Source organism: Halichoerus grypus, chromosome 2, assembly GCF_964656455.1.
Source record: "Halichoerus grypus chromosome 2, mHalGry1.hap1.1, whole genome shotgun sequence".
Lineage (NCBI taxonomy): Eukaryota > Metazoa > Chordata > Mammalia > Carnivora > Phocidae > Halichoerus > Halichoerus grypus.
Genome location: NC_135713.1, coordinates 139,975,976 through 139,992,573, shown reverse-complemented (window position 1 = coordinate 139,992,573; position 16,598 = coordinate 139,975,976). Strand labels below are relative to the sequence as shown.

Below are 16,598 nucleotides of genomic sequence, written 5' to 3'. Positions count from 1 at the left end.
GAAGGAGAGCCCGGGACTGCCTGGGAGCTGAGGGAAGGCTTGCTGGAGGCAGGACCCCTAAACCAGGTGTTGATATAACACACGCATTGGCTGATTGAATTTTGTTTTTGTAAAGCGTGTATAGACATATATGCACACATATGCACGTCTACAACATGCACCCATCGTGCCGGCAGATTTTTGTGTTCTTCTGGATGCAGAGTGGGGCAGGCTGCCGATTTCCTACAGGATCCATTCCCCCTCCTGTTTTTAAAGTACTACACAGGGGCGCCCAGGTGGCTCAATCGTTATGTATCTGCCTTCGGCTCAGGTCATGATCCCAGGGTCCTGGGATCGAGCCCCGCATTGGGCTCCCTGCTCAGCGGGAAGCCTGCTTCTCCCTCTCCCACTCCCCCTGCTTCTGTTCCCTCTCTCGCTGTGTCTCTCTCTGTCAAATAAATAAATAAAATCTTTAAAAAAAAAAGAGTGAAATACATTTCTAGCTTCCGTTCTTGTGTTACTTTGTTTCAGAAGTTAGGTCTGTACATGCTAGAGTATAGGATCCGGCAGTGAATTAGGAATTGGGATACCAGCTTCTTGCCACCAGCTGGGCGGCCACACGAGCAGTGTGTCACTGAGCAAGGTCTCGTGCCTTGATTTACTCATCTCCAAAAAGAGGGTCTTTCAGCACCATGAGGTAATGACTATCACTTACATGTTTGGTATAAGGCTTTACTCTTATCACAAAGTAGTTTTTCTCTTAAAAGAAATGTCTCATGGGGCACCTGGGTGGCTCAGTTGGTTAAGCATCTGCCTTCAGCTCGAGTCGTGATCCCAGGGTCCTGGGATTGAGCCCTGCGTTGGGCTCCCTGCTCAGCAGGCAGCCTGCTTCTTGCTCTCCCTCGGCCTGCCGTTCCCCCTGCTTATGCTTTCTCCCTCTGAGCACAAAATAACATCTTTAAAAAAAAGAAAGAAAGAAAGAAAGAAAAATGTCTCGAGCTCCAGGGATGGGAGACAGGGATAGGCTTGGGACTAAGCCATCCAGGCAAGCCAGCTGCAGCTGAGATTGAAGTCGCTTTGGGCCCAAACAGGGCAACGACAGAGATGTGTGCAGGGAGAAGGGCTGTGAGTGTATCAGCTCAAGGAGCAAGTCACCCAGCAGGTAGGCGATCCAAGGGCAGTGGGCATCAGGTACTGGTGGCCATGAGCATACGCCTCATGGATGAGGAGGGTGAGTGACTTTTTCAGGTTCTGGCTGAGCAGATAGGAAGAGTCCTAGGTAGCCGGGGGAGGCCCAATTCAGTGAGGGCGCCCCCTGTTCTCCCCAGCCCTGGCATCGGGGAAGGGAGCAGGAAACCAACCTCAGGTGTGCAGAGGCCCCCAGCCTCCATACAAGCATCGTGTGGCTGAGAGGGCTACACACGTGACAAAGAGCCAGACTCTATGAGGCCAAGCAGGACTTTTATTTAACTGGCTGGCTTCTTCTGTTGGCAGATAAGGAGTATTTAGGGGACAGGAAAAAATAAAGATCAGCAGGATGGGGACTCAAAATCATTTATTTAATTTGAAGATTCCGAGGCCTGGGATCTTGGTCCTCCAACTTGGAATGCCAAGTTGGAGAAGAAGGACACAGTGGGATTTTTGAGTTTTGCAAGTGCCGGTAAACATTCACCTCGTATGACTTTTCCACACTCCTGTGAGGTAGGCAGGGCAGCCAGGATTTAAATTGACTTTGCAGATGGAGAAAATGAAACAGAGAGAGTTTGAAAGACTGCCCCCAGAAACTCAGAGGCCAGCCCAGACTGGAAGCCAGGCCCACGGACTCACAATGTGTGTGCTTCTTTCTAAGCTCCTTTGTCTTGCGAGAAGCAAAAACTCCAAGTTGCCAGATTAGGGACGGCTGTTCCTAGGAGCCTCTGGGGGTTGGCCTTTGTATGTTGGGGGGGCTGGTCTTGGGGTATGTCACCCTCATGGCCCCCCCTCCCAAGCCCTGTTCTTCCCTAGGCCCAGGTCTGGCCAAGTAATTAGAGAGGATCTTTCTGGGTCACTCTTTCCTGAGGACAAAACAAGCCCTTTGGTTTCTCGATTAGAAAGCTCAACAGATTGAGTGACAAGGAAAAGTTTTTGATCTCGCTATTATAGTCACCTAATTAAAACGAGATGCAGATGCTCCAACACCTAGTAATTTTCACCTCACTTACTTTGGATCCAATTACAGCCCTTCCCTACTGACTTACACTGTTTAAATTACAAAGTCAGAAGGAAATATGACTATTTACCTATTTCTGTTCATACATATAAGTCTAACACGTTATCTTTTCTCTCCAAGCAGGAAATGTGATCACAGGTCTTTTCTTCACCCTGGAAACAGAGGGGGATGAATCTTGGTGCTTAAATAAAAATCAAACACCAATAAGAACTTAAATCAGTCCGCTGTGAATTGTGCAAGACTGTTGAATCTCAGATCTGTACCTCTGAAACAAATAATGCAATATATGTTAAGAAAGAAAAAAAGAAGAAGAAGCATGTAGCAGGAGGGGAAGAATGAAGGGGGGGAAATCGGAGGGGGAGAAGAACCATGAGAGACAATGGACTCTGAAAAACAAACTGAGGGTTCTAGAGGGGAGGGGGTTGGGAGGATGGGTTAGCCTGGTGATGGGTATTGGGGAGGGCACGTTCTGCATGGAGCACTGGGTGTTATGCACAAACAATGAATCATGGAACACTATATCTAAAACTAATGATGTAATGTATGGGGATTAACATAACAATAAAAAAAATTTAAATAGAAAAAAAAAATAAATAAATTGGTGAATTAACTTACAAAAAAAAAAAAAAAAAGAACTTAAATCAGTCAATACCTATGTCAAACTTCAATAGACCGTTCTGTTTCCCACATGCAAAAAATGTATCCTCTCCCCAGGAATGTTCTAGAAGGCAGGTCTTCAGCACGACTTTAGCATTTGGTGTTGTCCTGGAATGCATGCTTTGGCATAGAAAAACTTCCTTTTTCAGAGTCAATCGGTTATTGACTGGCACCCTTCAGATGAGGGGAAATTGGATATTTCAGAAGGTTGCTACCTTTACTGAGTACATAATTAAATAGGTAGCCCTGTGTAGCAGTTGGATTTACACATTTTTTTATACCAGAGCTATCAAAGTTGGTGGCAACCCAGCCTTTGTCTTTACTCAAAAGCATTTTTGTGTACTGGGAAAAGGCTTTGTGGGAACAGGGCTTCAACTGGCAAACAAAGCAAATGAACCCAGCGACAACCAACCAACCATGCAGAAAGAGACCAGTGGAGTTCTAAGAAGAACTGAGTGGCATCTGTGTGAGGTTATCTGTCATGGTGGCCGGTGGAAGATGCTGCCTTCTTAGCAGAGCTGTAGAATAGTTCTGCGTGGTGATTGGCTGGGCCATTCTGTCCCCAGGGCAGGAGGGAGGCCAGGTGCCCCATCGTAGAGAAGATGGTCCTGCCTCTTCTGCACCAGGTGCATTCACACCAAGTAGCTTATTAATCCCAGGACGGCCAGTCTGCAGCCATAGCAACATGGAATATGGACAGTGCTATGGAGGAGGAAGATAGGTACTTAGGTAGAGGCAATCTCTACCTTCTGTCTCCTTCTGGGTGATTTTGTTAGCTCTCCACCAAATTATCCCACCATTGACACCAGAGAGGAAGTCCCGGTGTTGAGTTGCTGCCCTAAGGGGCCGATGGTGTCAACATAAAAAGACAACAGTGATATTTCTTACTTACCTCTTCCTTTCACACTTCCTTTACCTCCATCTTCTAGGAAGGGAAGGGTGAGCAAATTCTTTACCCTTGCAGGTATAGGGCACTTCTTCTCTGTTCCTGGTCAACCCTGTGTTCTCTTAGAAGTTTCTTAAACTTCTCTTGTGATGCATGAGGCTTGAATAGGATGAAGAAGCTATAAAAGCTGGCCTTTCATCTCTTTCTTTTTTTTTTTTTCCACTGAGGCTCGCTGCCCCAGAAGTGGTAGGCTGCGTCTCAAGAAGGGAGGTCACTGAATTTGGCTTTGTCTCTCCCTTTTCCTGCTTTGTTGACAGTTCCTAATAACACTGCTGGCATCAGGACTTTGCAGACGCAGGAAGGAAGAGATGTATTCTTCAATGATGGAAAAATCTTAGAGCACAATGCCCTTAAAATAGAACGTGTGTGCCTAGCCTTTATATTGTTGTAATCATTTCTCCTGGGAAATGCTGTAGAAGGCTTTTCCCCTTTGGTGAAGCAGAGTGCTGGTGTAACCTGAGGTGTTCCCAAGAGGGCTGAGGGGGTGATGTCAGCTCACAGGTTTTTGAAACATTACTACATTTTCATGGTGATCCGTGATCCAATGGATTCCTTCTCTCCAAATCCCAGTCTCTGTACTGATCGTATGTGGGCTGACCCACCCCACGAAGCTGTGATGAGGATCAAGCCATGTCATGGACAAGATTAGGTCTTTGAAATAAACCTTAGCCTACTGTGGAAATTCATGCTTTCACACTGTGTGTGCAAAATGTTCAGTATCCACACCAGAGAACAGATACTAAGTTTGCCAAGGTCGGCTCATGTCCTTACCAACCCCATAACACGGTGAGGGCAGTTGTCATGATGAGCAGGAGAAAAGAGCGTTGGGCTCTCACACAGATTTTCCATCATCTGGCTCATCCTAGGACACCCCCCCCGGGAATCCCGCCTGAATTTCTTTCATGTTGGTTTCCTGGCGTTTGGTATTGTGTCCAATGTCACCTTCCTCTGTTTTTTTGGCCGAAAATCATCAATGAGAAATGCTTCTGATTTCATGGTTACCTATTTTTCCCCTTCATTAGTGTCCCCTTATTTGGACCATTATTGCAGCCCATTAGCAGGACCAATGACTTGCTCTGGGGATGATGTTAATGATTCTCAAGAGGGTCTTCTACGTGAAAGTGATTAGGAGAATAAGAAAGTTGCCGGCCACCTGAGTTTATTGTTGACGGAGCCAAAAGGAACCTCTGCGAAGTCTTGGCTTCCATTCTTGAGGCCGTCGTTTATGACAGTTTATTTTTGACCAGAACATGCTCAGGTGGAACCCATGGTTTATCAGGAAAAGGGGCAAAAGACCTTCCAAAGGTCCACCTTCCGCAAACATGGGTTCTGACCTCTGTGACGTTTTGGGTATTAGACCCGAGAGGAAAAAGCCTTGTGATAGGCATTTGTGCGCACATGTGTGTGCGGACGTGTTTGCAGAGGGGAATGGGGAGCTCTCCACGACTCAGCTGCCTCTCTTGATTTGCTCAAATTTCATTTCCATTTGCTAGAGGGACATCTGCACATTTTTCTGCCCAGCCACATTTAATGCACATAGTGCAGCCCAACCCTCTGTGGAGGTCAACCGCCCCCCACCTCCAGGCATCCCCGGGGGGGCGGTTAGAGCTAAGGATACACAATACTCTAAATGGAATATTGAAGATCCCCATCTGTCTGGCAGTCCCGATCAATAAATGTGAGCCCTTCTTTCCCAATTCTGTGCAAGAGACACGTCACCACCTGGGTTTAAGACCGGCGTGAGATGGGGGTTTCTAAGGGTTACTGAGTGCAGGCTGTCACAGTGCTCAGCCAGGAGGAGGATTATGCTCTTAATCATGTTATTCTGTTACGGTCCCCTCGCCCCTTTCCCTCAAGCAAAAACATGCCAGGGCCGGACATGGTTAGGTGCCCTTCTAGATACCTCTATGCTAACTTGCCGAATGACTTTTTTTCGAAGGAGCCTTTGTTCCGGGCAGTGCGGTTCTGGGGCCACACTTTGTGGCTGAATTATAAGGCTGAACAACGAGACCTGTTTGGGTTCACTTGACGCGGCACTTAAGGAACCTGGCAGGTCTCAGACGCAGGCTGCGGCCCCTAGAACGCCTAGCCCGTTGGCTGTATTGGGACAGCCCCTCCTTAGGGCCGACAGTCTAAAACCCCCCTGCAGAAACGCTAAGCCCGCAGCCAGCAAGCAAACACAATGAAAAAGCTGCGTTATCTGAGGCACTTTTTGAGTCTCAGCGAGGACATCCCGGGGGCCCCAGCAAAAATGCCGGGCGCACCTGTTCAGTTCTTGTCACCCCTTCACCAGACCGGAACAAAGCTGACTGCCGCAAGAGCCGCCGAATCGGGGATCAGGTTGCAAGGCAGGGATTGTCGGGCTTCCAACCGGTCTGATTCTCGCTCCAGCCCCCGTCCCCCTCGACTCAGCCCAGACGAAGGCATTTGGGATGCCCCACCGGGGAAGGGGGAGGCATGCACTAAGGGCTGCAGGCGTGTGGGGGGTGTTGGGAGGGTGGGTGTGGGTGTGGTGAGGTCTTCCTGGCTAGTCCTGCTCTAATGTTATAAATGAATGGGGGTAAGAGACAATGAATTTGTTCTTGGAAGAGCTGCTCCACCACCAGCTCTGGGATCATGGGCAAATCCCTTCATTCAACGGATCTCAGCTTCCCCATTTTTTTAAGAAATAAATTCAGACGAGCTGTTGCCCATTCTTTCAGTTTTATATTTGGCTAGAGCCGGGCGGGGCACGCCTGTGGGTCACACAAGGAGAAGGAAGATCTTCGGTCTGGCAAAGGGGGGGATGGTCACAGAGCTGATTCGGTTCTGTTTCCTAAAGAATCCGAAGTCAGACAAGGAGTTTTTGCTTGCGGTGTTTCTACCTACTTGGCATGCCGTTTGGCACACTGCCCCGTGGCCCATGGCCTTTCTCGGGACCAATCCATTTTCCACGTTGCTGCCAGGTAGCTTTCTAAAGCACAAACACATGTGTCTGCTTCTTCATCTACTCCAAAGGCTCTCCACTGCCCATCGGCTAAAATCCTAGCACACGGTAACCAGGCCCCTCTTGGTCTCCCCTTTCCCAGCCTTGCTTCCAGCAGGTTCTCTCACAGCCCCTGCTCAAGGCCCGATAAACCTTTTGTCTCCCAATCACAGCGCACCTGGTGACTTCGTACACATCATCCCTTGTGCCTGGTCTAGCTGCCCAGAGAGCTCATTCCCTAAAGAACCAGCTCAGGGGCGCCTGGGTGCCTCAGTCGGTTGAGGGTCTGACTCTTGATTTGGGCTCAGGTCATGATCTCAGGGTCCTGGGATCGAGCCCCATGTGGGGCTCTGCACTCAGCATGGAGTCTGCTTCAGGATTCTCTTTCCCTCCGCCCCCCTCCCTCTGCTCATGCGCTCTCTCTCATAAATAAATAAATAAATCTTAAAAAAAAAAAAAAAAACCCAAAACAATAGAACCAGCTCAAATGTAGTCTTGTGCCCTCAACCTCTGGGCCACTCCCTCAGCACTTTTTTCCTACCTCCTGGTGGCCATTACAGAGAACCTGCGCATCTCTCCTTAAAAGTGAGGAGCCAAGAACTATATTCCAGTCAACTTTGTGCCTGACACGCCTGGCCCTCTGGGTGGGATTCACGATATGTAACTGGAAATACCCAAAGGTAACTGGATCACTATAGGTGTGATCTGGGGCCCAACCCGTAGCTTCCCACGTGTAAACTGACCTAAAACACTTCAAAAAAAAAAAAAAAATGACTTCAGAAGGTCAAAAGTAAAATACTGTAGCTGAGGGCTTATTTAAATAACTGTTTTCAAAATACTCCAGAGGGGAAAACCTTATCTAGGCATTTCGCAAAGCTAGTCTGCAAAATAACAGGGCTGCATCCCAATATACCTCCAACCGTGTGTTCTTCAGGGTTACAAGAGAGAAATGCTAACAAGGAGTAAAATCAGCACCCTCCATCTTATTAATATGTAAAAAGGCTGAAGTCACATCTGTGCAAGGATCTATTTTTAGTGGACCCTACATACTAAAATCCTAGCCTTGATCTCTTAAACTATCAAGCCTACCATAAATGTTTGATGATGAACAAGCCCATAAAAAGAAAATGCATAAAATGAATAGAAGGAGTCAATGCGTGCCCTGCCTTTTAATTACTGGTGACTTCTGCTATAACCCCACCCCAGGCTGGGTGCAGGCAGAGAAAACACATCAATAATTTGGGGCGGGGGGGTGGGCAGGGTGTGAGTACTACAAACAAACGGGGTCTAACCACATTGTTATTTATGCTCTGGAAACCAGACAGAGATGGGGAAAGAGTAGAATCCAACCCCAAAAAGGGTGGGGTTCAAAAGGGAAAAAAGTAAGAGATAAATAAAAGCATTCAGGACACAAACGATAATGTAGAACAGTCTTGTTTTATTACTTTTAAGTAATAAAGAGCCTTTTCCTTGCTTTTTTTTTGTCTCCCCCCCCCCTTTTTTTTCTTTTCTTTTTTTTCTGTTTTACAACATACATTAAGTCATGAATCAGATGTTAGGGGATGTGGAGATGGAAGGAAAGTTGGTGACATCACAATATTTTTACAACTTTACAACAAATATAAATCTGAGTTTGTTGCATCTCCCAGTGTCTAGCAAGGGTGGAAAGCAAAGGCACACTCAGGTTTATGGACCCTCCCCCCACACACAGTGGGGAAAAAAAAAAAAGAAAAAGAAAAGGGAAAAAAATACTTAAATGCAAACAACCAGCTCAATACATATGGGCATTTTAGGGAGAACACCGCAAGTGATGAGTTGTTGGGAGGTGGGGATGTGGGACGGAAGTTTTGACAGAGGTCTCCGTAACACAGCTGAGGTACCCATGGGGACACGAGAGCGGGGGCTCCCTTGTCAATACTCTTGGGGGTCAAGCTTCGGGGACGAGGGAAAAAACAATGATCTCAGTTTCTAGAAAAGACTGCGGTTTCAGGGTACAGAGTTCATGGGGTGTGAACGTTGATTCTGCTAACAAAACAGAATAAAAACATAACAACACAAAACAACAGAAGCCCACCCCGAAAGACAGCAAACCTGCGAGAGATGTTTGCAGGAACACAAAGCTAATGCGTGAGTCCTCGAGACACACCTAGGTCTCACTCTGATTACGGAGGTACCACTTTTTCATCAGCCAACTCAAAATTGTCCCCAGTAGTCTTTCTTTGAAAGTTTTTTTTTTTAGACAAGACCAAACCCAGAAGATCAAACTGGAAATAAAAAGAGACAAAGAGGCCACCAAATATACTGTTTAAAAACACAACAACCCCAAACAATGCTCACTGTTTACATTATGTTGACAGTTCTTTTGTTCATGATAGAGTAAACAATAGTCCCCTCTGTGTGCTTGAGCTAATGAGAACCAAGGGGGGAAAACACACCCCCACCCCGCCCCGTACAAACAAGAACAACAAATGGATGAAGAAATTTGTTAAAAAATTAAAAAATCTTCTGCCCCAGTCAATGTTTTTTGCAGCATCCATTGTGGTTGGCTTTGTACTTGGAGTTACTCATCCATCACAGCAGGGACCAGCCTGCCTGCATCTACTTCCACGTCATTTCTTTGTGTGCAGGGCACGTGCATGCTGAGCCCATGGCTTGGAGACACCTCCCAGGTGCCTGGCAACCGCACACAGCGTGTTCTCCAGCGGAAATGAGGGCTGGGACGTTAGTCCCTTCTCTGCTGGCCAATGAGGATATCACCATGTTGAAATGATCTGAGAATACCAGGGAAGCAGGGAGCTCTGGAGGGAGAATGGGTATTGCCACCCGCAACACTGGTGTCCATGCTTGGTAGCATGGCCAAAGGGTGGTTGGAGTTGGCACGACTAGAAGGAAGTGAATCGGAGGGCGTGCTGGCTGCCTAGCTCTCCCAGGGGGGGCAGGCTTATAACCACCACCACTGCATTCTTCTTCCATCTGCTAGATGCTAATCTTCCAGAGGGCTGGAGTGGGGGTGGGGGGAGGGAGGGTCAAATAAATAGCTGCATTTATTTCAAAAGGCGGGGGGAAGTTTATCATAACGACAGTTTACAAGTGTACACAACTCAGGGTGTAAGGCACAAATTTACATGTGGAAAAGAGGCTATTCACAGATGTAACCCCACGAAAAACCCGTGTGAGCAAACCATTAATTTATGCAAGGTAGCAGCCAGCATATTAATTAGTTCACGCCTTTAGTGGATTTTGTTTGCTGTCTCACATGCAAGGTGAAATGAGATGGGTATCACAAGCTGGTGCCTTCACAGAAAGTAGGAACCACTGACAACCACATTGTTGGCAGCAAATGGGACGCGGGATGTGTCATTCTAAAAGTTCCTCTCCCGGTTGCTTTAGAAGTTAGGATCTGGAAGGACTTTTAAACTAATTAATTTTTTGCATGTTATAGGGCCAGAGACCTGACCAGCAAATTAACTGGTTGATTTAAATAAATATTTCCCTCTCAACGTTTTCTTTTAGCTAGAGATCAGACAGTCCAAACACAAAGCTCAGAATTGCAGCTCCAACTTATTTACTCAGTGAATTTATTGTAAAAATAAACTCAATTATTCCAGTTAATGGATTTCACGTTAAATAGTTTAACTTTCAAGGGGCTTTCTGAAGAGCTGTTCATAGGTTGGTATGTGGAAGAGTCCTTTCCTTAAGGAAAAAAAGGGTGAACAATAAATAAAGCGTTACTTGCGTTAACGGTCACGTTATTTCATTAAAAGAGAGGAGCAGAAATCTATGACGTAGTTGCCCAACATGGCATTCATCTGCTAATAACAGAAAGCTGTAACACTGGTGGGCATTTCACAGTATCTGCGCATAGTAAACTTCTGCCATTGTTAAAGTTCTGAGTTAGAATTATCAATGAATTCTTTATTTTTTTGTCTTTTTAATTTTCATGATTTTTAAAAATGTATCTGTGTTTTGCAGGTGGAACGCCAGCCCTGTTAGCAGGCGCCCGGTGCAGTCATGGACAACATGTTGCAGTCATTGCTCACCTGCGGATGTGGGTGCGGGTGCGGGTGCGGGTGTGGGTGGGGGAGGTGAGCGTGCGCGCGTGCCCGGGCGCGCGCGCGCATGCGTGGGAAGGTGGGTGCGTATGTGCTTTTGGCTCATGTTTGTGATGGTAATTAAGTCTCTCGTGAGTCCGACCTGCTGCACGGTGTGAGGGGAGAGTGAAGTCGGAGAATGGAGGTGAGTCCCGCGTCGCAAACCTTCACCCAACCACGTGGCCCAGGTTTCCAGAGTCCCCCTGCGCCCCCGAGGGGGGACCCAGCGTCCTCCGCTCGGCCGCGGTCTGGTGGGTACTCAGGCAGTGGAGGGCCTCGCCGGGCTGGGCGCGCGCCTGGCCTTTCCTGCTGCTTCGACACCTGACCCCTCCCCCTGGGATTATGTACACGCGTCATTGGGCTTCATGGATGTGGAAAGGGGGGCAAAGGAGGGCTTGGGGGGTACGTCCGGCTTTAGCGAGGGTGTGCGCTTCAGCCCCGACCTCGTCAGCGAGTTGTAGGCGTTGAGGCTGGGCTGCCGCACGACAGTCACAGCCTGGCCCGAGGGCTGCACGCCGTGCACCTGGATCGAGTCCACCCTCTGCGGGGCGGGGGGCGGGTTGTCTCCCCGGCCAAAGCTCTGGTTTCTGGACAGGTGGGAGGAATTGGAGCAGTTAGTATTGTTTCTTTTGAGCGTGGTGGCCTGGTGGCTTCTCGTGAGCGAGTTCGTGGGGTAGCTCCTCTTATAGTCAAGGCCGTAGGAGGAGGAGTGGTGCATTTCCAGCCGCTTGTTCAGGCCGGTCTGAGACAGGGAGGCTCCCGGAGGGCCCAGGGACGCCTCCCGCTGGGGGACTTTGGGGGGCAGGCTGTCCAGGTTCTCCACCAGGTTCACCCCGTGGTTGGGACTCTTGCTGCTGAGATGCTCCTTGATGGTCTTATACTCCAGGGTGGCCGCCTGGTCCTCCAGCGCCATCTGGGCCACCTCGCTCATTTTGGGCTGGTCCACGTACTCGTGCTGGTAGCCTTGCTGCGTGATGGGCAGGACCACCACGCTGGGGATGTGGCTGGGGGAGGCCCGCAGGGGCAGGTCCGTGGGGATCACAGGGGAGCCCATGGGGGGCATGTCCTTGGTGCAGGCGTTGATGAGGTTCTGGTTCCTCTCCCACTCGCGGCTGCCGCGGCTGGGCTTCCGCTTCTGCTGCAGCGTCGGGGTGGACTCGGGGGTGGGCAAGGCCGCCAGGTCTAAGTGGTGCTGATCGGCCTTGATGAGCATCTTGGCCGTGTTGCCGGGCGTGGGGAGCTTGCCGTTGTGCATGAGTGGCGTGAGGATGGCCTCCGGCTTCGGGTCTTTGGACTGGGTGTCCCCAAAGAGACCGCTGAGCTTGGTGACGCTGCTCATGGAGCCCCGGCGCGAGTGGGTGAGCTCCTTCTCTTTGCGCTGCACGGCGGACACGTCTTTGCGCCTGTGGTCGCAGACGCAATAGACGATGATGCCAGAGAATACGGCCCCCATGACAAAAGCCAGAATGACCGCAATGGCCAGGAGGGTGACAGGGACGAGCTGGTCATGGCCTTTGAGGTAACTTTCCCGAATCACTCCTGCAATAGACATCGCACACGGTGTTAAGAAATGAAAGCACACCGCGGGGCTTATTTTTGTTTGGCGTTCACCCCGTTAATTAATAACAGTAATAAGTGACGATAGCACCTCTGCATAACTTGTCTCGGGGTGCAGCTTGCCAAACATTAACTAACTAATCCTCTCCAAGCCGCCCCCACCCCCTGTGAAATATGTAAATAGACTTCATTTGTTGCCTCCTTTGTGTTCTGAAAAAGTGCTTTTTCCCCCTCTCTCAAGTATATGCTCTTTCTGCTTGCTTCGGTCTGTGGAGTAGGACACTTTTTCATTTCCAAAATTTATCCCTCCCCGCCCCCCCTCCTTCATCTTTTCTCAGTCTTCCCCTCAGAAAATTGGGATAACAGATACTTTGAGTCCGGAGGGGAAGAGGCAACAATTTTATGCCCGTTAAATGAACGAATGGCACAACGCTCCAGGGTTCCAGGGTCTTCTCTGATGACTTCTTTGTGGGCACCATGGCCTCTATCTGGAGAAAAAGCTATGTGTGCATTTCAGGCAACTGGAGGAAGACCTCGTGTGTCATTTATGGTGAAAGAAAATAGCTAAAGCTCACATTACAAATGTTTATGCTGATTTTGTATCATCCTTCCAAAAAAAAAAAAAAGCAATGCACACTCAATTTCAGGTAAATATGCTGAATATTTGAACGAAGCTCTTCCCTTACTTGAACTGAACGAGTAGAAAAAAAGACCATCTGGGGCCCTGGAGTGGGTTTGAAAAGTGTCAGGTCTCATTATTAGGGCTAGAGTTTGCTGTCACGGTGAGATTCTTCAGCAGAGCTAATCTCTTCAATTTAATAAAAATTATGTGACTACACCCGTCAATAATCTTACACTACATTAACCGAGATGCTGTTTCTGAAGAAAGTTGCCTTCCCTGTTCCTGCGTAATCAGCCACCAAGCTGAGAGACTCTAATCAAATGCAAACACTGAGGCTTTTATTTTTTAATACCAAGTGAGAATACACATCACAATTGTCAGATCTTAAGTGCTTGATGCGGTAGCTAAAAAATAAAATCTCAAATACCTCAATTCCTGCCTCTGGAGGGTGAAAGAACATGAATACATTAGAGGCACTGCATGGGCTGAGGAAATGTAAACATTGTTCCTATTATGGAAATGATAGTAAGACAGAAAATGTACCTTCTCTGGTCTCAGGAGACACATTTTTCATCTGCTAAATCAACTCTTTCTGGAATATGCTTAATGTATTTTACTGGCAGATTTCACTGGCACAGAATTAGAATGAAATGAAATAAAAACTTCTACCCCTTCTTAAGCCCACAACATGCAGCCCTTCAACTTCTGCTGAAATGCTTCGTATGTCACAGTTGAGACCCTGAAGAAATGCAGCTTTGTCATGGGGTCTTCCTGCTAAAATATTTTGACTAGGGAAGCAATGGTTTTAAAACTCAGAAACCTCTGCCTGTGGAAGAGAACATTCTCTTTCTCTTTTCTGTCTAAACATTCCTCCTCCCCTTAACTTGTGACATCACAGTTGGTTGCTGTGGAAGTGATTGTCCTGTGACAAAGGACTGTGACTTCAGGGGGAATAAACAGAAGCAGCAAATATCTCTTGAGAAACAAAGATTCTGTGATTAAAAAAATGCCCTTAGTAATGAAGGGCACGGCAGGCGATTTCACCCCGGGGAAAGAGTATTAAGACGGCAAGACCCTGAATAATTTCCAAATGTGACACTTCTCAAATATTTCCAGATTTATCTTCCTGAACTTTTAAGGGATAGAAATGGAGAAGCAAAAAAACAGCAGGAAATTCGGCTGTAACTCACACCTTTTGTAATGTGGAGCTCCCCAAACCATGAGGTGTCTTGCTGCATCCAAATATGTTTTAATACCTAGTCACCAAGGAACTGTGCAAATGAAAAGTTCTTCCTTAAATTTGCATTTCCTTGTTGTAATGCTAAAATAGCAACTGATTTTCTTTCAGTTTTGATTGTGTTTGGGGTTCTATTGAAGATCATTTTTAACCACCTACGTACAGTGGCACAAAAATGTACACCTGTGAATAAAATGGGTTTAATTTCCCTCATTGACTTGGCGATCTCAGTGGAATCTAACCACAGGGTAGACCTCACCGAGGCGTGTGTGTGGGGGGCATACCAGGTAGATTTTTCATGGCAGTGGGTATTTCATGGATCCCCTCCTGGCAATCATATTCATGGGGGCTGTGTCTTCCCAATAAATGCATCCTTATAATAATAGGTAGTTATCTATAATTGACTTTGGTATTTTATAATTGAAATTGACCTCTCAGCTTAAGAGGAACAGGGAAAGAAGGCAGCTAAAGTAGTCCATTTGTTTCATTCATTGTTTAATTGGGAAAACTGCAAAAATTTCAAGTTTATTCATGACTTTTTTCCTTATAGCTATTCTTTCATGTCTGAAGGTCCTTGACTATTTTAATCTCATGGAAACCATTTGCTCTTTCACTGGGTAAAACTTTTTTAGAGGATGACATTTGAGTTCAGGTTTTTGGCTGTTAACAAATCAAATACGGTATGACCTTTGAGAAAAATGGTGTCTCAAACAGCCCCCCCCCAATCTCCTTTTGTTATGTAAATAGTGCCCTTAAAAGCCTGCATCTCTTCAGTTTTGAGATATCTACCCCAAGCAGGTGCCCTTCCCTCATCTGCTTGTGCAAATTCGGAAATCCCAGGTACACATTTAGAAACAGATCAGAGATTAAGTTGAAAGCACAAGTCAGGAAGATAAGAAGTTATAAGTCATTTTTGGAAAATCCCTTCCAAACTTAAAGCTTTCTGCTTATATCATGAAAAGGGCAAAGGGGCATTTATGGAAATGATTAAATCAACTCTGAGACATTGGTCACTGTGAAGGATTGAACCCAGTGGTCTTGTCGGGGGTGGGGGTGGGCGTGGGGGCTGGTACAAGCAGCACTAGAGATCTCCAGAGGCCTGGGGTCGTAGGCTCCCACTTACTCTGGGTGACCCTTTGGCCCATCTCTGGGCCTCAGTTTATTTTCATTTGCGATGTGGGGTTAATACACTTAATGCCTTACTGGGTTCTTGCAAGAATCAGATGAAGTAATGAATAAGAAAGAACTTAAATGCTGTAGTTTGCTGGACAAGTCTATAGGTCAAAAGAAGCCACCAAGGAGATGTGGTGGGCTCGCAGCTCACCGAGGCCTTCAGAGTAACAGTCAAAGCCTCTCCATTTGGTTCCATTTGCTGTGGGTCTCCCGGGGGAGGGGGGCAGACCTGTTCTTCCCAGCTCCAACCTTGTGCTGTCCAAATGTTGCCAAAGGGATATGTTGAGGCAACTAAGGGAACACGTACCTCTGTCCCAGGATTGCCTATAGGTCCTGCATTTTGAAATAAGTAAAACAACAAAAGCAGGAAATGTTGAGCAAAATGCAGTGATTGCAGTTAGACTCCTAGTGGAGTAAAAATCCTGCATTCAGCTCCTCGAGGGCGGGGACCCTATTTTATATGCATTTATAACCCTCATCATCACCAGGGCTCCTTAGTTGGGCACTTAATAAATGATTACCAGATAGATGGTTTTGCAATACATTGCAGAGACACTTTTAAATGGGCCTCTACACTTGGTGGGACAGTTTTGCAGTGACCATAACCTCTGAAGTTACAGAACCAAAATCTATCTCCATCCATAGAACAGAATGTAATCATACTAACATCCATTAGACAAATCGATAAAGGTGCTCAGTATATGTTCAAAATAATAAGAGAAACTGTATCAAAAATGAAAAATTCATTCTGGGATAATTCCAAAAGAGATGATGAGGGTAGATGGGTTATTTGTAACAACTGGCTAGCCCCGTGGAATTGAATATTTTGAAATAAATACAACTCTGCCAAGGGAGCTGGTTGAACGTCATTGCTTCAGATGTTGCATGGAAACCCTGGGGAAGTGGAGGGGCTTTTGTAGGGTGGCATACTCCCCCTCCAGGTATCCCCCTGCCCCCCCCCCCCCCCCCCCCCCGCCAGACCAGTAAGAGTTGGCTTCTCTATCCTGGGGCCCTGAAATGTCTTCCTCTACCAACCCCTGGGCCTTCTGCTCTCACCAATTGAAAATGGGGCATTATAATGAAAACAGTATCTGAAACATCCTTTGCATTGATTCATTAACCATCAGCTATTTCTCACCAGTCATGAGGTGCTAAATGGTTA

At 47.1% G+C, this 16,598-nt stretch overlaps 1 protein-coding gene across 3 annotated transcripts in view; it reads right to left on the bottom strand.

The window, feature by feature from the left end:
* Nucleotides 1–10,317: 10,317 nt before the first annotated feature.
* The window catches only part of SEMA6A (semaphorin 6A), a 123,612-nt gene continuing 117,331 nt past the window's right edge, over nt 10,318–16,598 (bottom strand). For all 3 annotated transcript variants that reach the window (XM_036074826.2, XM_036074828.2, XM_036074827.2), the window contains one exon: nt 10,318–12,386. In XM_036074826.2, coding sequence (XP_035930719.1) covers nt 11,188–12,386 — 1,199 coding nt within the window. In that variant the 3' untranslated portion in view covers nt 10,318–11,187. The remainder of the gene's footprint in view (nt 12,387–16,598) is intronic.